Raw genomic sequence first — 22,218 nt, 5'->3', positions numbered from 1 at the left:
GCAAAACTGCTCTAAGTAGTAAGCAGTATATGCCTCAACAGTTTTGCAGTGCTTGTTCTGTTCCATCAGTGTAAAACTTCTCACGTTTCATAGTCTGTTATTCTTATATATCTCACATGTATCATATTTTCCAAAATAATTTTTTTTATATGTTAGGGTGTTTGCTGTGATGTTTTGTCTTTTAGGTTTTTGTGAAGAAATTGTGTATTGGGGAAGTGGCACTTGGTATATATGTTTGTGTGTGTATGTGTATATATATGTATGTATTTTCAGGTTTTTGTTTGACATCTTTAAATGTTGGTTTTTAAAAGATTTTATTATGTGTGTAGTATTTTGCCTGCATGTATACCTATACACTAGAGGAGGATACCAGATCTCAGATGGTTGTGAACCACCATATGGTTTCTGGGAACTGAACTCAGGACTTCTAGAAGAGAAGCCAGTGCTTAAAACCTCTGAGCCATCTCTACAACCCTGACATTTTTTTTTAAAGCACAGGTTTATTTGACTACAGTCAAATGTGTAACTCTTGAAACCTATCTCAGCCAAAGACCAAAAGCAATTGTCCTTTGGTTGCTTAAAAAAAAAAAAAAAAAAAAATTGAAGGCTGGGGAGATCGTTCCTATAGTTAAATAATACTTGCTGCCCAAGCCTAATCTGAGTTCAATTCTCAGAATGCTGAGAAAGTTGTTTCTGACCTCCATGTGTCATGACCACTCAGACATTTTTAAGTGTGTGTATACTCAGTCATGTATGTGGGGCACAGGGTGCTTATAAATATCCACAATTTGTAGGAGTTGGTTTCCTTTCTACCATGTAGGACTGAACTCCAGCTGTCAAGCTTGGTTCACAATAAGCACCTTTACCTGCTGTGCCATCACACTGGCCAAAAACATTTCTAAGATTATTACTGTAAGTAGTAAATAAATACATCTTAAATATGACTTCTCAGCTGGGCCTGGTGGCACCTGCCTTTAATCCTGAGCAGAGGAGGGTGGATTTCGGGTTGAGACCATCCTGTTCTACATAGCAAGTTCCAGGACAACAGAAACCTCATCTTGGAGAAAAGAAAATCTGACTTCCCATTATTTCATATGCCATGAAATGTTTTGCAACACACATACATATATTGGTTTTTCGAGACAGGGTTTCCCTGTATAACCTAGTTATCCTGGAACTCACTATAGACCAGATTGGTGTCAAATTGACAGATCTACACGCCTCTACCTTAAAAGGGTTAAAGGTTTGTGCCATCAAACCTAACAAAAGTCTTATTTCTCAGAATAGCAAAGGGAAAAAAAGCAAAGGAACGTCATAATGTATTAGACTCAGGAATCCCTGCCACAACTAATGGTGACACTAATTTTAAGGGAGAATAAAAGCAATGGGTTTTCATATGAAAATTTCATTTGTTTCACATTTGTTTTTAGTCTGCATATTGTCATCCCATAGGGACCAAATAAAAGGTCCCTATCCACCTTTTGTTTTTGCTTATTCCCCTTAAACTTTAATGTCACATGGATTCTGTTATTCTTACTCTCAATGTATCTTTCCTCTCCTAATGCCCTATTTTTGTGTCTTAGACTCCCAAGATTCTGCAAGTGAGAGAGGAACAGGTTGCGGTTGTAATTTTATCAAGACTGTTCTTTTAGTGTTAAATTTAAACTATAAGTTTTCCCTTCTGTGGTCCCTGTGAGTAGACATTCAGGAGATTTGGGGGGGGGGGGGAGAGGTGGGGATAAGGGTCCCAAAATGGGTGAAGCTACTTTATATTGTATAAAAGTTTGCTGGTTTCTGAGATATTAAAATTTATTGTTTAGTTTACACTCTTATAAAAGGAAAGTAACTCAGTATTTCATAAAATTTAGTTTTAAAGGTAGAAATACTTCTAGAAATGAGCTAGTTTTAGACTAGTTTTCCATATGATTCCTAGTGGAGATAACCGTTTTAAGAGGTTAGTTGGTTGATGGGAAGAAGTGTTGAAACTAGGGGAAGGGCCAGAAGTGACGAGGTGTGAAGGCCTGTACACTAACTGCCTTTGTATTGCTGTATCTGACTGGCAAAATGTTCTGTGCCTATCTGTAAACATGAATGTTAGGATAAATGGGAGGGCACTATTTTTAACTGTCTTGGGTAGAAATGGTATAGAATTCATAGATCTCCCATGTAGATTTTCAAGTAGAATCAGAAATTTTAAGTTTTTTAAAACTGAAATCTGAATTAAATACTGGCAATTCACATTTTAGGGTCAAAGAAAACAGCTGTAAATAAGGTCCTATCCAAGGCTCACCAGTTTGTCACTTCTATGGTGGTTCTTATTGTGCAGCAAAGGTAAAAGACATTTCTGGGGGTTCACTGAACCTCACTATCTCTTGGTAAGCTTCATTCTTCATGTTACAACATCTGTGGACTAGCACAATTAGAATGTTCACTTTAAAAGTGAAAATTGAGATCTCCTGAGTAAATTGGGAGCATGGGGATCTTGGGGGGAAGGATTGAAGTGGGGAGAGGAGAGGCAGGGAGGGGAGCAGAGAAAAATGTAGAGCTCAATAAATATCAAGGAAAAAAAAGTGAAAATTGGACTGGAGAGATAGCTCTAAGAGCACTGGCTGCTCTTGTAGAGGACTCGGGTTCACTTCCCAGCACCCTTATGGTGACTCACAGCCATCTGTAACTCCAGTTCTAGTCCTGACTTCCTTGGGTACCAGGAATGTATCTAGTGTATAGACATACATGTAGGGAAAACATATACGTAAAAACTAATAAAATAATTTAAAAAATTATAAAGAACTCAGGTGTTCAGTAGTACTGCATTTCAAACCGATTCATCAGATTTTACAACTGGGAATGGTCTATCACCTGTCTAGTCTCCTTTCTTCACTAAGTGTCTATATGTAGCTCTGGCTGGCCTGAGCACTAGACCAGCCTGGCTTTAATTTAACATCAGGAGGTTGCCTCCTGGTAGCGTTCAAGGTGTGTACTGGCATGCCAAGCCTGTAGTTACTTTCTAGTTCAGACAACATAATCATTCATCAATTCCTTATTTGGTTTTCCACATTACCAAAAAAGAGGTGACTTATATACAAAACAAGAACCTAACAAAATAAAAATTTATATAAAACCGAGACTAAAAGAAATTGTTAGTGTGGAGCTTAGATTTGTCAACAGCTCTGTTCTTACTGGTTTCATTAAGAGCAGACAAGGCACGTAGTCTCTTGGTAAAATTTAAACTAGGTGTGGTTGTACACACTTAGAATCCTAGCCCTTGGGCCACTGGTGCATGTGAAATCAGAAGTTCAGTCATAATGTACTATATACATAGCAAGTTTGAGGCCAATCTTTGATAACGTGGCATCCTGTGCAGAGTTTTATCTTTAACTCCAACAGGAAACTCAACATGGACAAATGATTTAACTTTATATGTGTGCAATTTGCTGTATGTCTTAGTTATTTTTGATATTTATAAAAGTCTCTTAGGATTTGCCCTTCTCACTTAAGATTGTATCACTAAAACTTATGACTGAGTTTGTTCATGCTTTTCATTGTATAACATTACATTCTATGATTATACCAGCTGGGTATAGTGGTGCACACCCTTAATCCCAGCACATGGGAGGCAGAGAAGCAGGGGCATCTCAGAGTAGTTGGAGGACAGCCTGGTCTACATAGTGACTTCTAGGACGGCCAGAGCTGTGTAGTGAGACTTTGTCTCAAGAAAACCAAAAACAACAAAACATTGTTATACTTCCTCATTCTACCAATAGGCATTTAGGCTTTTTTTTTTTTCCATTCTGCTGCAATGGCCAACTCCCACTGTTTCTGCTCAGCAGAAACTTGTTTGCCGTTCTTCCTCTCTCAGGTAGACAGACATGGGAAACATGGGGTTCACCTCTTTTTTTTTTAAATTTTAAAATTTTTATGTGCATTGGTATTTTGCCTGTATGTGTGATGCTACCAGATCCCCTGGAGCTGGAGCCTATACAGCTGTGAGCTGCCTTGTGGGTGCTGGGAATCGAACCCGCACCCCCTGGAGAGTGGGCAGTGAACTGCTGAGCCCGCTCCAGCCCCATTGTTTCTTAAGTAGAGCATGCTTTGCCTGACCACAGTGTATTTTGTTATTATTTTAAGATTGTTCAGGGATAGCAGGTTAAATCCTCTACCTATCACTGCACCAAATTTTCTACTGTTAAGTTTTATTTATTTTTTTTGGTTTTTCGAGACAGGGTTTCTCTGTAGTTTCTAGAGCCTGTCCTGGAACTAGCTCTTGTAGACCAGGCTGGCCTCGAACTCAGAGATCCGCCTGCCTCTGCCTCCCGAGTGCTGGGATTAAAGGCGTGCGCCACCGCCGCCCGGCTTACTGTTAAGTTTTATTGGGGGGTAAAGTATGGGTCATAATGAGAAAAATAAATATTCATTCACACATTGCCTTTATTGGGGTCTACACTGTAGTCTAAAAGTCAGAACTACTAACATGTATGTTAATGACCTTGATCGTGTGCTGGGAACTTTAGGCACATTAATTTATTTAATCCTAATAACCCTAAAAGCAAGCTCTTTAATGAGAAAGTCTGCTGGACTAAATGGTAATATCGCATAGTGGAGTCCAGTGTTTATTCATTTGAACTCCCACTACAGATCACCTTGTGTGAGTGATTTAAACTCTGTAGCACAGCTTTCTCAAAAAAGATGCTCATTCCTGAGATTGTAGTTTATCATTAGCTAAGTGACTTACCAGAGTGTTAGAGATCAGCAACCTGAAAGGTAAAAAGAAATATTCATGTTTCTATAGGTAGGCATCTGTCACAAACAGCAGAATTCTAAACAACACTCAGGCACACATTCATCTAATAACTATAGTTTGTATTATTTCAGCTATATTCTGTAAATAAAAAGCCCGAGTAAATTTTTAAGTGTGCAGTTATGTATAGAAATGATTACAAGCACTGAAAAGCTATGGATTAAAATACATTTTATTTTTTCTCACCTAAAAAACAAGCAACCCAGAATTAAGATATACATAAGCTTCTCAAGTTTACCCTAATAAAATTTTGAGTATTTGTACAATTTCTACAGAAACATACAGTGTATCAAAATCTGCATAAATCAAATTTATAAAATGTGTAGAAATGCATAGTGATATTATCAACTTACAAAGCAAGGATATGGGGATTATTTTCAAAGCAGCCTAAAGTACAAAACAGTCATTATGGCGGCAGCTTCTGATGTTTTCACGTGTGGTAAGGTTTCTGATTTCAATATATAGAATCATGTTCGTACAATATCCTAACAAATTGTACTAAAAACAACTTAATTTGCCCATAAAATGACATGCACAGTACGTGTGCCACCTTTCTCAGCCTATGCATAGATATAGGGTACTATATTCAACATGGGAAATAGTGGTGATTTCAAACACAAGTTATTACCAATTCGCTTGCTTTCCTTTTTAGAGTTGATTTACTTGCAATTATATGAGTATATAAATGCATTTCTTTTTAAATATTCCTGGAGATGAAAGTTTAAATAGTGGATCACAGATCAGTAGCAAAATACAAATTGACAACTCAAAATTACAAATAAACCATTCGGGATGTGTAAGCTTTATTGTCCAAACCGAAGAACTAAGGTTGGGGAAAAAGTTGTAGACTTTTTTTCTAAATACATATTAGCACTTTTTTTTTCTTCTTAAAGCTTTAATTAAAAATATTTGCTTCTGGCAGTAGTTTGTGAATTCTCTCATTGTGATGACTACAAGATCAAACATGCTTAGTTTACTTGTCCCATCTAATCACACTGCTTTCCTTTTTTGGCACTCAATGTAGACATTTTTATCTTTTTGGGTAAGAGAAGACTTCTTAGAAATTAAAATTTGCAACATTCGGTTCTCTTAAAGCAGGTATTGTCTTAATAAATGTTCAAATTAAATCTTTTCACTGGCATATACTAAAAGAAAATACATTTCCTAAAATAGAAATTAAGGAACCCTACAGAACTAACACCTAACGTAACAACGTAGTTCACGTTTGTTGATCTGTGTTCTTAGATGCTAATTGTCTTAAATTAAAAAAGTGTGCATGGCATTTCATTGGATGAAGACAAGTGTCAGCTCATCCCGGTTCACAGCTTGGGCTGTACTGCAGTTTTCTAAGGCTTTGTATCTAACAAGGGCTCGGGAATCCTTAGCTCAGAACCATCCTTATGTTGTCCACACTAGACTATTGTGTTGTATTCCTGCCCCCCAACCTTCTTTTCAAGTTTCAAACTGAGAATTATTTCTAGTTTTCTACAGTGACAGATCCTGGGGAATGTAGAGGCAAAATGTAGGTGGGCAATGGTTCTTTAGTAGGAAGATCCCTTTGCTAGCCTAGAAGGTGGTGTGAGCAGAGGGCATCGAGAATACCAGCAGACAGGGGAGTCTGCCACAGCATCTTCAGGCCCAATGGGATGGCCTTGAGATGGTGCCCACTGTCATTCTTCCAGCCACACGTCATTCAACTTCATAGTCAATGGCAGTCCGGAAACTCATTTCTGAGTGGCAGAAGTATCCCCACACAGGTGACATTTCATCCATTGTTACCATCATAACAATTTCACTATAAGCTCTCAAAAAATATACTGAGAAATGAAAGAGGCACTAAATGTGTTGAAATTCACCTTTCAAACAAGCAGCATGACTGAAGGAAGGCCACCATGGCTAACGACCTGTGGCAGTGCTTCAGAAAGATGTGGAATTAAATAAAGACAGCAGGTTGACAACCACCAAGTCAAATAGGAGAGTCTGGTTACTTCAACCTTATTTTTTTTCAAGTGTGTTAACAACAACAACAACAAAAACCAAACTGCCTTTCAGACCCCTGAGTGTATTCCCAAAGAAGACAACATATGCTTTAACTCTGTTCTGAAAACTGAGTTAAAGGCACAAATTACCAACATCATCTTAAAACAAAAGCAAAACGATGTAAACATCTACAGAGTTTAAGGTAAAAGCAGTTTTGTAAACAGTAACTGCAGATGATAATGTTATTGTAAAAATCACAGTTTATCAACGTCCTTCAAGCTGATCAGAGGTTCCGTGTTTGGAGCTGTACAGGATTAATAATAATGGTTGCAGCAGGTTCCAGGCGGTTTTCAGTCCTCCATAAATGTACTTGTCAGTAGGTAGATTGTTGGTTTCTTTTCTTTTTTTTAAATACTGTGAATGTTGTTCATTTCCCACTTCTGAGTCGTCTTGCTGGAGTCACAGTTGGCGATGAACACTTGATGCAGGACCTCTGACCGATCTAAGCACTTTCCTGAAGGGACGTGAGTAAACCTGTGCAGGCTCTGGAAAAAACGGCGAGGGAAAGGTGGGAAATGCGGACTCTGAGATCCTGACATGGGAAGCTATTACTTGGCTTTCTCAGAGGCAGTGCAAGCATACCGGACCAGCTTGCATTAGACCTTGAACGTCAGTTTCCTTGGCCCTTCCTTTTATTATGTCACTACGTACTGCTGGTATGCCAACTTCAATACATACAAACTGAAGTTCCGTCCCTTCAAACCTCTGTCTTTGGTTCTTATTCTGGCTAAAGACAATCCCAGCTTTCCAGTCCTAAGGAAACTGTATGCTTCTCTCTCATTCATTCATGTATCAGTTCTCCATGGCTAATATTGTCAGTCTCTGGCTTACGTTTTTTAACTCCTATTTCCTCTGCTCTAATACAGTTTTCATCGTATGCTGTTTATTCCTTCAGTTAGGCTCACAGCTTTTCAAAGAAAGGTCCTCAGACTACCCAAGAATGGGTGTGTTCAGCAAAACTCATTCTTAAAATGCAAAAGAATTGATTCCTTTGCGCTGTACTGACATTGCTCCATTGGGACAAAAGCATCAAGTCCCAGCATCAGCAAGCAGTGGAGTGTGACAAACTGCCAACAGTCTTACTGTCACCGCCACGGACTCAGCTCAACCCCACCACACTTTCCTGTAAGGACATCCACAATGAAGGTGTGGGGAGGAGGGCTCAAGGCTGTTTCTTAGTATAGCCCTTGACTGTTCCTGAACTTGTTTGGTAAACCAGGAAGATCTCAGACTCACAGAGATCCGCCTGCCTCTGCCTCTCAAGTGCTAGGATTAAAGGCGTGCGCCACCGCTGCCTGTCAAAGCTTATATTAATTTTTAATTATAACCTGATCCTCATGTATCCCTTAAAAACCACTGAGAGGAAACAGAAACTGTGCATCAAGTGCTCCTCCCCACGGAGGAGCACAGTGGCATCTTGAGAAAGGCACACGAGAAAGGAGTAACTACCTACTTTTTCATACCCTGTTATTTTTACTCAATTCAACAAACTGTGATTATCCAAACTTGGATGTCAGAACAACAACAACAACAAAATAAATGAAAAAAAAATACTCAACAGTGTTTGTTCTAGTTTTCAAGCAAAAAATCAGAATTTTGAAAAAGTTTTCACCACTATGAAGACTTGACAAAATTTAGACTTCTCTAAAGGAACAATCCTTCTATTTCTGATTTTTTTTTTTGCATCTCATGCAATGGAACATATCAGCATTTGGGAGATCTTCATAACTTACTGAATAGTATTTAGTATTAGTTTAGCATAATATAAAACATAAGTTATAAATTCTTACTTAGTTTCAAATTTCACAAATATTTTTAGTAATAACCTATATGGAAGCCTCCTGGGGAGAGCATAAGTATCTTTCTATTGTTAGAAGAGGGAGAGGAAACTTGAGTTGGGATGTAAAAGTAAAAGAAAAATAATTCTCATAGCCAACAGGAAAAAAAGAAAAGAAACAGGTTCTCAATATTTTAGTATAGGCTTATTTCAAATTACAACCTTCCTACCTCTGCCTTACAAGGTTGGGATTACAGGCTAGCCCAACAGTACTGAGTGAGTTTCAATAATCCTTAAGCCTAGGGGGGTGGGGGAATGCAGAAGCTAGAAAGTTTGAGAATTCTGTTCAAGCCGATCTTATCATTGATCTATTTATTTTTCACAGTCCTTTATGAATAATTTTCCTAAAAGTATCCACTGTTTCCTATGGCTACTTCAAAAAAAAAAAATGCCCCTTCAAATTAGGAGTAATCTAAAAGCAGTTCTCAGGTTTTTCTACGTCTCCATGCTGGATCTTTGCATTAGTTTTTTTCTATGAAAACATCAAAAACTACATTCTCTTTTTTCCCTTTCTAATAGCATTTTGCTTATTTTTAACTATGTTTTCTCTACATTATAGAAAGCATGTTTTAGATATTTTCCACATGCTCACGATGTCAGTCTGTCACATCACTGGGTCCCAGTGGAATGATGCACAAACGTGTCTTTAAGAATATCTAAAACACAGAGATTTTTTCTTTAATTTGGGAATTGGTACTGAGGGTTGAATTCATTATTATGTTGTACCTCTGGGTTCTATCCCCAGCTGACTTCCATTCTTTTGGGGCAAGGCCTCATGTAGTCCAGCCTGGCCTTGAACTCACAATCCTTCTGCCTCAGCCTCCAGAAAACTACTCATGACTTGACAGTATTTGGTCTGCTAGACTCTTTTATAGTTTAAAAACTATCATTCCCACAGTCTCTACCATTTACTCCTCTTCATTTTTACTTGGGAAAATAAGCACTGTTTTGTCAGGATTTATTAATCCTGTTAATAACAAGTTGTCCTTTCCAACTTGTTATAAAACAGCAACAAAACCCAAAAGATTCAGCCCTTGTGAACTGGCTTTGTTTCAAAGCTTCAAGACATGAGTTTGATCCCTGAGCCCCACTTAAAGGTGGCAAGAGAAACCAATTCCAGAGTTGTTCTCTGACCTGTACAACATGGTTGCGAGTACCCCTCTCCTCACCTATATCCCACACACTATACAAATAAGAACAATAAATACAATAAAATCCAGCACCTGGCGTGTTCAGTAATTATCCATGGAAGACGGTGCTGCGTGGGGAATAATGCCTCTACAACAGGAGGGAGAGCAAGTATTAGATGGCTGGAGCTGAGGGCTGCTCTGGGTCCTTTCAGTTTGAAAAGGCTTTGCCAGTGTTGTAGTTCATAAAACAATAACTTGACTCATGCAAATGTATACTTTAAAAACTATACATTCCTGAGTGCGTGGACAAGTGACTCTTGCGCCTTCTCTAGGGCTCTTTCCCTTCTTTAGGTCTTATCTTGTCGCACTTCGATATGATAGGGCCTCTCTTTCCTCTCTTTTGTTGCTGTTATATTTTATTATCATCCCTTGGAAGCCTGTTTGTTATCTAATGCAAGACAGAAAGGGAGTGGATCTGCTTGGGAGGGACAGTGGGGAAGAGCTGGGAGGAACAGAGGAAGGGGAAACTGTAATTAACATATGGGAACCTATTTTCAATCAAAAGGAAACAAAGATTATACATTAATCCATTAATATGTTTGAATCTTGCCAGAATGCTTTAAATAGGCACAGCTGAGACAGAAAAGCAGCCTAAGGGCCAGCAGGGTCATGTGAATAAACCAGGCCAATGAAACCATGAGACTAAACAAGCAACTCCTCCTCTTAGCAGGGAAAGCTGAGGAAGCCTGAAGGCTCCATGTCCAACTCTTATTTGCCTGTCTGTACTGCCACCTGCTGGACAGCACGAGGAGTCAACCCCTTTCTTTTGTAAGATCTAAGAACACTGCTGATATTTTAGTGAATGACTCATTTACATTTTTAACATTGGATTTAGATCTGAAAACAATGTGGGAACTGCCTCCAACACCACCCACATCCTTGAGCTCCATGCCTGTCACAGCGGTCTCACTGCGTGATGCCACTGCTCCAGGAAACAGAAGTGACGGCTCATTATAGACCAGTGACTCACCGAGGGCCCAGGCAAACCTGCACAAAAACCTAATGCAGGACACCCAAGTCACGGACACGAACATGTCGTCTTCAAAATTCATCCGTCTAAATCTTACAAGCTAATTGTTCCTGACAATGGGACAGCACACATTATCCTAGGAGCTGGCACACAGCATACCTTGAAGTACTGCCATTCCTTAAATTCATTCAGGTTGCAGTGCGTAATCATGACTTTGGAGCCATCGGGTCCTTTTGTCAAACACTGGTCATACTGCATGAGCTGATTTGCTTCATTGATTCGGAAAAGCTATTGAACAAACAAATAAAATAGAGATAACTTTCCTGCCTGTATATGTTTCGCAGAAAACAACTCCTAAAATTAGATTGAATAAGTAACTTACTGTTCTATAAATTTTGTACATGTTGAGAACCATTAGCCACAGACAAGAGCTACACTCATTTTGAAATTACTGAAGACCTCTCTTAACACTTTATTTACATTCTTTATTCTTTACCTCTAATCCATAGAATGGGTAATTAACTCATATTTACCACGTATCAACAATAAGAAAATTAAAAATTAGTAGTAGACCTAATAGTGTTTCACAGCTGAAATTGGACATGAAAAATATCTATATAAGGAAGCCATGCATAAAATATATGGAACTGGCAGTAGCACTCGGCTTATTAAGAAGTGTGGCTTCCTAACTACACTTGTGAAACCGCAAAGGTTAGGCTTTCTTAGTCCTGATTAATCTGTCTTCCCATAGGAATATATTATTAATTCTGTGCAGACATTTCTACACTCTTATGTGAAAATCAACACTGACAATATTCCCTATTTAAAGAAGATGCTTTAGCAGTCAGACTTTACTGAATGTTTCTGATTTATCAAGAGAAAATTAAAAAACCAAACTAAACCCTCTCCATCTGTGATCAAGTCCACTGGCTCTCAGGGCTGACCAATCCCGAGAGACGGAGACTTACCTGGTTCCCGCCCATCTTGTGGCAGGGTCCTAGTTCAACAAAGCCTCCGTTTGTCTTCCCCATGCTGTCAATGCAGTACGCAGTCTCAAAGCCTCGGATCTAAAGGTACGAAGTGAACAACATACAGGAAACAGTCTGGTTTGTAATAAACTAGGACCAGAGTAAAAGATTCTCAAGGGCAATGCATAATTCACGGAGAGTTCACGGTTGCAGTGCCAGGCTGTCCTTGGCGTCACCATCATCATGATCATCACCGTCACCATCATCATATTTGAAATCATGAGCTGAGGCCAATATTTAAATGAGCTCACTCCACTTCAGGGCACTAGCCTACCATGTGCTAGGAAATACAACGGAGAAACAAAGTACAAGATACCCTAAGGAAAATTCTAGGACCAGAGCGTCCATGGGAATGAAGTAAACAGAGGAGAGCTATGTCAGGGACAGGCACCAGCTTCAGACGTCTAGAGCAGACCGTGCTTCCCAGTCCTCCTCTCAGTGGCTATGCAGCACTTTTGGGGTAGCTGCCTCCAGGCTTCTCAGTGCAAGGGTCATGGCACATGGCCCCTGCAGTGGGGCTCTCCTCTAACTACCAATAGTGGAAGCAGAAGCAAACAGAGGTTTCCATGTTTGGAATGCAATTTCGTGCTAAAGTAACTACTTTTAGAAGAACTGTGTATCCATCTCAATTATAGGCCACTGTAGTATTTAGATAAAGTGCCTGATTCTGAAGATATGGGCGAAGGATTAGAGTTTTTGAACATAGGAAGATGAGCAAGTCATGATCCTCAGGACCATCAAAATACGGGGGGACAAAGGGGTGTGATGGTCCGCAGAAGAGACGAATGTGCAGATGGAGCAGCCTCTACTGCCTGGGATAAGCTCAGACTTCCAGGTGGACATCTTCTAAATAGGGGTTTGCTCTGGAATGTTCAGCTGATGAATGAATGCAATGGAATTGGAGAAATTCCTCTGAAGATGTATTTAGAAGAGAAGCAGTAAAAGGAGGGGAAAAATCCCTCATTAATCCACTCATTCCTTCCTGCATGCAAGTGTTGATTCATCCACGAAATACTAGGCAGGTACCTACCATGTGGCGGGCATGCTACAGTCTCGGATATGTAAGCGAACAAAATAAATACAGCTGTTTCAGTGAACTCACAGTTTACAGCAAAAGAAAGGCAGAAAAGAAGCAAAACATGTGACGGACAAATACGATACCTGCCACGTTAGTAATACAGGCCATGGGGGTGTGTGGGGAGAAAAGGGCTAGGGAGTTGGGAGTGATGTAGGCGAGAGCTATCACGGACACGGGTGGATAAGCTGGAAAGAAGTCTGCGTTAGTCATGGATGCGGATGTCCACAGGAAGGCACTGTGGGCAGGGGGACGGTGAGCGGTAAGTGTGACGTGGGGCAGTGGGGCTGAAGTAGAGCCGGGCAAGCAGGAGCAGGCGAGGTGAGTGAGAGAGGAATGAGGGTCTCGCGGCCGCCAGAAAGGGCTGTGCCTTCACCCCAGCAACTGGGCGCCACTGTGGGTTTTCTTGAGGAGAGGTGATTCGACTTGACTTGTATTTCCTAAGCTACACTGATTGCTTGCTGTGTTCAGAACCGGCTGTGGTAAGGGCGAGTTAGTTTTTGCTGAGAGGTGATGGAGACTCAGTCAATCAAGGAAAGGAAGGGCTGGGCTCTGAAACAGATGAAAACGCGAGAAATAGATTCAGAGGACTACTCAGGTGTTGGTACGAGCAATGAACCGAGATGGGCTGGAGAGAGAGAGAGAGAAAGGAGTTCAATTTCAAACTCACGTATTGAGATGAGTTCGAAATGATATTCAGGTAAAGACATCATGAGGATGGCGGGATGTGTTTATCTAGGCTCTGGGAGGGAGGGTTGAGTTGATAACATAATCTAATAGTCGTTTGTATAAAGATGTGTTTAAAGGCAGACGATTGGGTAAGGTCAAAGGAGAATTCCTTCCTTCCACACAGAGGGCTCTTGGGAGGTTAAAATGTAGCTAACTCTGGTCTAGACTCCCCCAATTCATTATTTACTAGTGGGTTGTTTCTAGCTAGTTTGCTGTAACAGGGAAGATGAAATAAGAGCACAGAAAAAAGAAAGTGGCATCCAAACAAGCAACACACAGGCAGTAGTTTCACGGCCACTGTGTCCCCCCTTTTCCTTCCCAAACTCAGAACACTGCAGACTTATGAATGGCCTGTATTTCTCCCTGTAGGGCTGCGGTGCCCTCAAGCTACAGGCCAATGGCCTCCAGATGCTCATCGCCAGAGAAGCCTCTTTTCTGGGTTTCAGCCTAAGATTGCCAATCAGCAGGAGCTGAGCACTGAACCTGGCCGTCTAGAAGGGATCCTGTGTGCGCACACCACCTCCAGCAGGCAGAGTGCTGTTCCTCAACACCTCCACACTCACTGTCTCCTGGGCTCACAATCGCAGCTGCCTCTTAGTCAGTCAGAGAGCTTCACCATGCCAGCCCTCGTCGTTCACACTTTAGTCTTCCCCGTGATGTCCCTGTGCCTGGAAGACGCACCCGTGACTTACAAGTGTGCCCCTCAAATGTGTCCCATGCGCTCCACCTCTACTCTTGCCACCATCAGGTTCACTAGAACCATCCTTCCCCTCCTGACTTATTCTAAACGCTCCCAGCAGGCAATTCAAACTAAAACATAAACCAAATCTCACAGCCCTTCTGTTTTAAATCCCCCATGGGCCTTTCTCCATCTTCAGGATGAGAGCCTCCTCATGTCCCACGTCTGCCATTCCACCTCACCCCATTTCTTCTCGTCTGTTTCCCAAATGGGCAATGGATTTTTGTGGTGGTTTGAATGAGCATGCTCCCCAGAGGCTCACCTATGAGCACTCTGTCCCCAGGAGCTGGCACTGTTTAGAGAGGCTTCGGGGATGTATGTCCCTGGTTGTGGGCTTCCAGAGACGACTCTCCATTCCCAGCACTCTCTCTGCTTTGAGCTCACGGTTCAAGACGCGAGCTGTCAACTTGCTACTCTAGCCGTCAAAGTCGTTGCCATCCCTGCTCGGTTTTGACGGACTCGCAGCCCTTAGAACCGTAAGCCCAAACAAAGCCTCTTTGACAAGTTGCAGTTGTCAGCACAGCACCAGAAAGAGAACTGAAGCGATTTCCTAACTTTGACCCCCCCTTTTCTCTGTGTGTACTGCTCTTTCTTTCTTGGCTCTGGGTCTCCATCATCCAGAGTTCAGGTTAAATGTCACAGCCTCAGGAAGCTCCCTCAAGATGGCGCCTCATGCTAGCTTCCTTTGTGCTCACTGTCATCTTGTCATGCTCTCTGCTTCCCTCAACGACTCTGGTCTCTCTCCCCACCCCCACCAGCATAAAAGATTTTTGAAGGGGGCTTGTCTGGTTTCTGCCCAGACAAATGACTGGCACACGCCAGGCCATCAGTCAACGTTCACTGAATGTGCACATTAACAAAGGCACGCAATCCTGGAAGCTGACGGCATGCGCTGTACATGTGTGAGTACAACCAGAAACCATGCCGCAGAGGCAAGTCGGAAGAAACAGGGATGGCCGTCGAGATCAAGGCCTTTGCTTTACTCTAGCCCCACTGCCCAGTTCATCTGACAAGTGCTATGTGAACAGCACTGCACTGGTCTCTGCAGTAGTCTATTGGAGCCAAGGGAGGGGTAGGCCCAGAACTGGACTGCGTGGAAGGTGGGCGGATGTGGGGTGCTGCGAAGACCCATGGGACATCAGACCTGAGTGGCTCTGCTGAGATGGAGACGAGAGAAATGATTCTCAGGACTCATGAGAGATCAGCAGTGACACTGGAAGCGGCCAAGACAGGAAGATGGTGGGGGCTGGATATGGGGAGTGCCTCACCCTCAGCCACGTGCATAACGGCTGGGAGGGGGCAGGGTGGCTTCGTGGTCAGGGCAGCTCTGATGGTTTGCTAGAAGGGTAGTGTATACTACCGAATGGTTTCTAGTCAAACATTTCTGCACGCATTCTCTGCTTCCACGAGCACCTTCCCATTCTTCTCTGCCTTCTTCCAAACACCGAGTCCAAATATACACCTTCTGCTATCTAAGTATTTGCTGATACTTACTTCTCCCCACTCAACGTTTTTGGGCGGCAGAGGGTAGTGGGCGGTGATGTCATAGGCTATTTCTTCCATGAACCACTTGAAACTCTTGCAGTTGTGGTCCTCCCGGAACTTCTTGAGCTCCGATATATCCCCATATGGCAGTGCCTTCGACTCAGGACGGCTGGCGTAGAAGTAGTCTTTGTATTCGTCCCACCAAACTTCGACAACTCGAACGTAATTCTGCGAAAAGAAAAACCACAGGCGGTTTGAGATGTAGAAATAACTGTAACGGCATAAGCAGCCCACCTTACATGTGCAGAATAACCCAAATTATGGTGAACGCACCTAGAGAGGGCCTGACATTTACTAAACAATGATAAGAAGTGATCTAATAACCCTAGTATCTCATTTTCCAAGTATAGAAATGCCATTCATGTATATTCATTTAAAAAGTGAGATACATAAAATCAGACATCCCTGAGCTGGAAGTTCATAAATTCTAAGATAATGCAATTGATTCTGAGAGCAGATGAAGAAAGTGAAGCCCAGACACGGTTTCTGAGAGCCTGGGTGGCCAGTGGTGTTCCTTCTCATCTCACTTCCTTTCTATTAGAACCATGGTACTGACATGTATAGGAGGGAAATCCCATTTGAGAAACCATCATTACAAAGAATTGCTCTGCAGCTCACTCTCTTAATCTTTTCATGACTATGACAGAATCATTCCACTGTAACCTCAAATTAAATGTACATCTTCCACAGGTGGTTCACAAGGAGGAAAAACAGCTAGCGACCAATACAATAAATTGACACTGTCATTACCGACAAAAATTTAACCCGCAGAGCTTGACAGGATTAGTGAATCCTTGCACGAATGTATGACTGGACGGGTGTTTACTCTCCCCAGTTCCCTTGGACCTTCTGCATCACGCAGTAGCAATTTCTCCATAGAGAAAGGTGTGAGGGCCTGGGGAGATGTTTCAGTAGATAAAGCACTTGCCACTCCAGTGTGAAGACGAGAGTTTGGATCTCAAGAACCTGTACAAATGCCAGATGGGAGTGGCAGCCTACCTGCAATTCTAGCACTTCCGAGGAAGACAAGATAGCGATCCCTGGAGTGAGTTGGCTAGTTAGACGAGCTGAACAGGCAAGTTCTAGGTTCAATTGGGAGACCCTGCCTCAGTGAAGAAGGTGGAAAACCGTGGAGGAGACTCCCAAAGGTAGTCTTGGGCCCAGGTACACCCTCACACATGTGAACATGCAGACACACATTCACGCACACCACACACTGATGCAAGGAATCCGTTTCGTGTCTGCAGCAATTCTTCAGGCCTGCTATGAAGTGACAGCTGTGGCCAGGCCCCAGGAGGCTGGGTATGGTTTGTGGACCAGTTACTGGTCTCTGTTTTACATCAAGAGTAGGCACATTTGGTGTTCAGATTAAATTGATTTCTAGGCTAAAATATAGTTATTAAAGCGGGAACAGGTCATCATACCAAATAAACAGAGAAAAATCGTTAGGAATAAATTTAACGATGGAAGCTAAAGATACTGAAAGTCATCTAAAAAAGACACAGTGTGGAAGCATCCCATGCTCGTGGATGGGAAGAGCTGATATCAAATATCAGAGGCTCCTCAAGAATACTAGTTTTTTGTTTGTTTGTTTGTTTATTTGGGTAGCACCACACTCCCCAAAGTGATCTACAAAATACCAATTATAATTTTCATAGATACTGAAAAATTCGAGGCTGGTGAGATGACTCAAGGGGGAGAGGCGCTTGCCTCCATGCCCTGAGGACCCAAGTCTTGGTCTCTGGAATGAACTTGGTGGAATCCACACAGTGGAAGGAGAGAACTCACAAGTCTCACAAGCTGACTTCCAGCTTCCTCATGTCACCATACAACCCCATGTGCCCCCCACCTCCACTAAAACAGATGAATGAAAACAGAAGAGAGAAAGGGGAAAATCAACCCTAAAATTCATATGGTACCAGCAAAGAGGCCGTTATAACAGCCAATGGAATACTGATCAAAAAGAATAAATCCAGGGGCATTACACTACCCGATTTCAAAATCTACTACAAAGAACGGTAATAAAAACAATAAAAACAGAAACAGCCGCTGGGAGCCCAGAGATAAATTCAAGCCCACACAACTGATTTTCACCTCAGGTGCCAAGGACATACAGCAGGGAAAAGACAGTCTCCATCAATACTGGTGTTGAGGAAGCTGGTTAACTCCCCGCAAAAGAAAAAAAATTAGACCTTCTTCTCAAGGACACATGAAAAGCAACCCAAAATAGATTAAAGCCTTAAAGGTGAGGACTCCCCCCAAAGAGCTCTTGGGAAAAAATGTAAGAAAAGTTTTCTGACATATTTTGCACACACGAGCAAAGCAAAACTACGCCAACGAGATAAGGGCAAACTAAGAACCTCTGCGCTGCACAAAAGAAACGCCTCACGGAGAGAATGGGCCTGCGAACCACACACCTGCTAAGGAGCTAATCTCCACGACGTAGGGAAAACGCAAAGCAACTCAAGAGTAACGGCACAAATAACCTGATTTTTAAATCAGACAAATCACCCGACACACATTTCTCAGAAGCAGACAAACGGCTGCCGATATGTGCCAGGAGGCGCAGTGTCTCTAACCGCGCAGGAGATGCACGTGAAAGCCAGAAGGCAGCGTTGCTTCAATATCTGCTAGGACAGCTACGGTCCAGAGATAAAAGGGAAGTGCGCCTGTAGGGATACAGGTACAATGGAATCCTTTCAAACTGTTGGCAGGAATACAAATTATTACAGTCATGGAAATCAGGATGGAGGCTCATTCACTGAAATGAAAATAGGGGGCTGGAGAGATGGCTCAGTGGTTAAGAGCACTGCCTGCTCTTCCAGAGGACCCTGGATCCATTCCCAGCAACCACATGGTAGCTCTTAACTGCCTGTAACTTCAGTTCCAGGGCACCTGACACCCATGGCAAAAAGCATCAATGTGTATAAAAGAAAAATAAGTAATAAATACAATTAAAAGAAAGAGAGAGAAAAAAACTCCATGACCCAGTGCTGTGTTGTCTGTGAATATCCTGAAGGATGTTGACTTGGTCTACCAGTGAGATGCCCGAATCTCTGTGCAGAATGACTAGTATTTGGGATCAATCTAAGTGACTGCCAACTGGTATATAAGTAAAGAATGTGATATGCACAATAGAATGCCCAATCTTTAAAAAAGAAAATTCTGTCATTTGCAACAACACACAGGACCTTATGGTAAATGAGATAGATAAACTAGGCACAGAAAGAGAAATGCGTGTGCCCACTCACAGGTAGGATGTGGAAGAAACCAGTGTGTAGAAACAGTGGGATGGCAGTTACCAGAGGCTGGGAAGGGGGAAGGCTGGGGAGGTATTTGGGCCAAAGACACAAAATCTCTACCGTAGGAGAAGCAAGTTGTGGCGATCTCTGTACATGAGTTACGGCAATTAGTAAAAAAGCGATTAGCATGTCATGAAGTAGGGAAACTAAATGGACTTCAAGCATTCCACAATGTATGTATATCAAATATTGTTATACATTATAAATACACTTGTTCTTTATTTGTCAAAAGGCAAATGAAAAGGAATAGGGCTAAACTGAATAGTAGTAAAGAATAGTAAGGTCCTTCAGGAGTCAAGTCTAGCCTTGGCTTTCGGTGAAGAGCCAACGTGACTGTGGAAGAGACTTCCCTCAGCCAATAATCTGAGAGTGACATGGTCAGAATTTTAGTTCTCTTCCCTTTCTCCTTTTAACAACAACAAGAACAACAACAAAACCTCACCTTGAGAGTTGGAGAAGACCCAACATATAGGGGTGGAGGATTTCCTTGCCAGCCCTCAAGGCGGTAGATGTGTCCAACACGAGAACAAGGGACGAAGAGTAACTTACCACCGCACTGCCAGATCTATCAAGAAAAAAATGTATATTGTGAAAGTGGTTAGACACGCAAAAAAAAAAAAAAATAACGGGACATGTGTTCTGTAAATATAAATTTTAAATGAGACATAATAGGTTCTAAGCTAACCAAATTCTAAAACAATTACTTTAGAAACACACGTGATAACAAGGAAGGCAGTGGTAATGTATATAATAAGTTACTATTAATAGTTCCCTTCTGTGTACATGTAGATCCAGGAACCCTTCCTCAATATAACCTTCCAAAATAACATAAATCCTTCATTCCTATCACCTGTTGTTTCTGATCTGTGTCCTACTTGGGTGATTACTGTAATAACCTCATAACTGGCTTCATCACCTTGAACTCTTCTCTACTTAACTCTATCCTTATTTATAGCAAGAGATTACTGCAGCTTTGGGTCATGTTACCCTCTTGTTTAGTGTCTTCGCTGGTTGCCACCGGCTTATTGAATAAGGCAGTGGGAATGTCTTAACGCAGCGTTAAGGACTCTTTAGTACGGTTCTAATTGTGCTTGCTCACTTTACCCTGAGAGTCTTTCTGAACCAGGCTTCTCGATTCCATCGGCCTGCTTCTGCACTTGCTAATGCGCTCTTCACATTTACATATTGTGCCTACCCTTATTCTCCATACCTAGGAGGCCTGTTATCCTCCGTTTCTCTCTGCTTAGTGAAATCACGCATCTGATTTCTACCTCAAATTCTACCTCCATCACGGTGGCACTTTCTTCAACCAACTGAATGCCTCTGCCTTTTTCTACATTTACTATATTATGAATTTCCAAATATTTCTAATCTATAAGTTTTTTTTTTATGATAGCAAGGATTAGTTGTCCCTAGTCTAACCCTCACAATATAAAACACAGAATAACACAGAATATTTAAGGCAAGAAGCATTGGATATCTATCTAATCAATGTAATCTTTTCCCTGTCCCGATCTCTGAAATTGAGGCGGGACTGAGACAGAGTTGCACCGAGCAGGACACCCCCACTGCCAGCAGGAGGCTGTCAGTCACTATGTGAGTATCCTATCTTCTATCACCATGTCCTACAGCGGCCAAGGATGCTGGGTCAGTAGACAGTCAACACGCAGCCCTCCAAAGGGCTACTATTAACCAACGCTCCAACGAACAGGCAGCCTGCGAGCAGGAGAGAGGCTATTTCCATTTCTGAAGCTTGTTGGCCGTAATTCTGGGCTGATGTACTGGAGACAAGTAATCATTTTACTTTATTATCCTAAGAGTTATGCTTTATTGAGGCATTCTCAATAATTTAGAAAAATTCATTATATACACTTTTTTTAAAAAAAACCTAGCTTTATTTGAAAAGTCATAAAAATTGGGTAACTAGTTAGTAAACCTGAGGCAGGGTGCGAGGGCGCATGCCTTTAGTCCCAATACTTAGCATGTAAAAGCAGATGGATCTTTACGAGTTTGTGGTCTACATATCGAGTTCTAGAACAGCCAGAGCTACATAGACGCAGACATGCCCTTCTCAAACAAACAACCCACCCAAAAAACTAGTTAGAAAACAGCATTTGTTTGAGTGAAATGTTACCTTGTAGGAGATTTCAAAGTTTTCACCACCCCAGATCTGGAGACCAGGATCATAGAGACCAAGTTCGAAGAAGAACTCTCTTTCAATGGCAAATAATCCACCAGCCATAGCTGGAGACCTACAGAAAGACACGACATGTAGTAACTGTAGAAACAAAGCCCCAGGATCCCTTCACCAACAGACAGACAGCCTTGGGGAGGACAGCGTAAGAATGCATAGAAGAGGCAAGACTGATGGCCAAACATAAAGAAACTGTCCATCTTTCATAAAAGAATGTGTTCTCAGCATGAAGCGACCAAAACTTCTGAACTACTTCTTTAGAGAACTGTGTTGGTTTTGCCACTAGAGGGTGCCTTGGTTCTTTTGTTGAGTAAACGTTTCTTCGTAATTAAGACAAGCATTTCTCTTTCTCTCCTGAAACACAGGGCAACCTGACACTTTGTATTAACTACTCCTTCAGTGATTTGTGAGTCATTCTAGGAGGAATGGAACTGCACACCAGGATGTAGTAGGCCTTCATGGTGTAAGTCGCCCGGGAACAGTAGGGTTCGCTGAGTTTGCAAACAGCACAGAATGCCAAAAGGGACAGGACGGGGCATCAACTCTCCCTACAGCAAGAGGTGAGAGCGCACAACAGTGCCCCCTGGGCTTCGTGCACAGACCTTAAGTTCAGTGCATTCTAGGAGAAAGAGAAAACCCAGTCTATGACTTCTCACGTCACTTCCACTACTGGAGAAATGACAGCAGACTAACTTCATGGCGTCCTGGGCGTTCCTCCTGACCACTAAGCAATACCCAAGGCACTATGACTCCAGCTTTCGAGAGCTCGGG

The 22,218-nt window shown here is 42.0% G+C and overlaps 1 protein-coding gene across 2 annotated transcripts in view; it reads right to left on the bottom strand.

The window, feature by feature from the left end:
- Positions 1–4,985: 4,985 nt before the first annotated feature.
- Positions 4,986–22,218, bottom strand: part of Galnt7 (polypeptide N-acetylgalactosaminyltransferase 7) — a 132,348-nt gene continuing 115,115 nt past the window's right edge. For both annotated transcript variants that reach the window (XM_038326729.1, XM_038326728.1), the window contains exons 7-12: positions 21,388–21,505; positions 19,696–19,818; positions 15,901–16,119; positions 11,804–11,902; positions 10,995–11,123; positions 4,986–7,323 (exon numbers count right to left, since the gene is read on the bottom strand). In XM_038326729.1, coding sequence (XP_038182657.1) covers positions 7,186–7,323; positions 10,995–11,123; positions 11,804–11,902; positions 15,901–16,119; positions 19,696–19,818; positions 21,388–21,505 — 826 coding nt within the window. In that variant the 3' untranslated portion in view covers positions 4,986–7,185. The remainder of the gene's footprint in view (positions 7,324–10,994; positions 11,124–11,803; positions 11,903–15,900; positions 16,120–19,695; positions 19,819–21,387; positions 21,506–22,218) is intronic.

The sequence above is a fragment of the Arvicola amphibius genome, chromosome 4 (assembly GCF_903992535.2).
Source record: "Arvicola amphibius chromosome 4, mArvAmp1.2, whole genome shotgun sequence".
Classification (NCBI taxonomy): domain Eukaryota; kingdom Metazoa; phylum Chordata; class Mammalia; order Rodentia; family Cricetidae; genus Arvicola; species Arvicola amphibius.
This window is presented reverse-complemented; position numbering and strand designations above follow the sequence as displayed.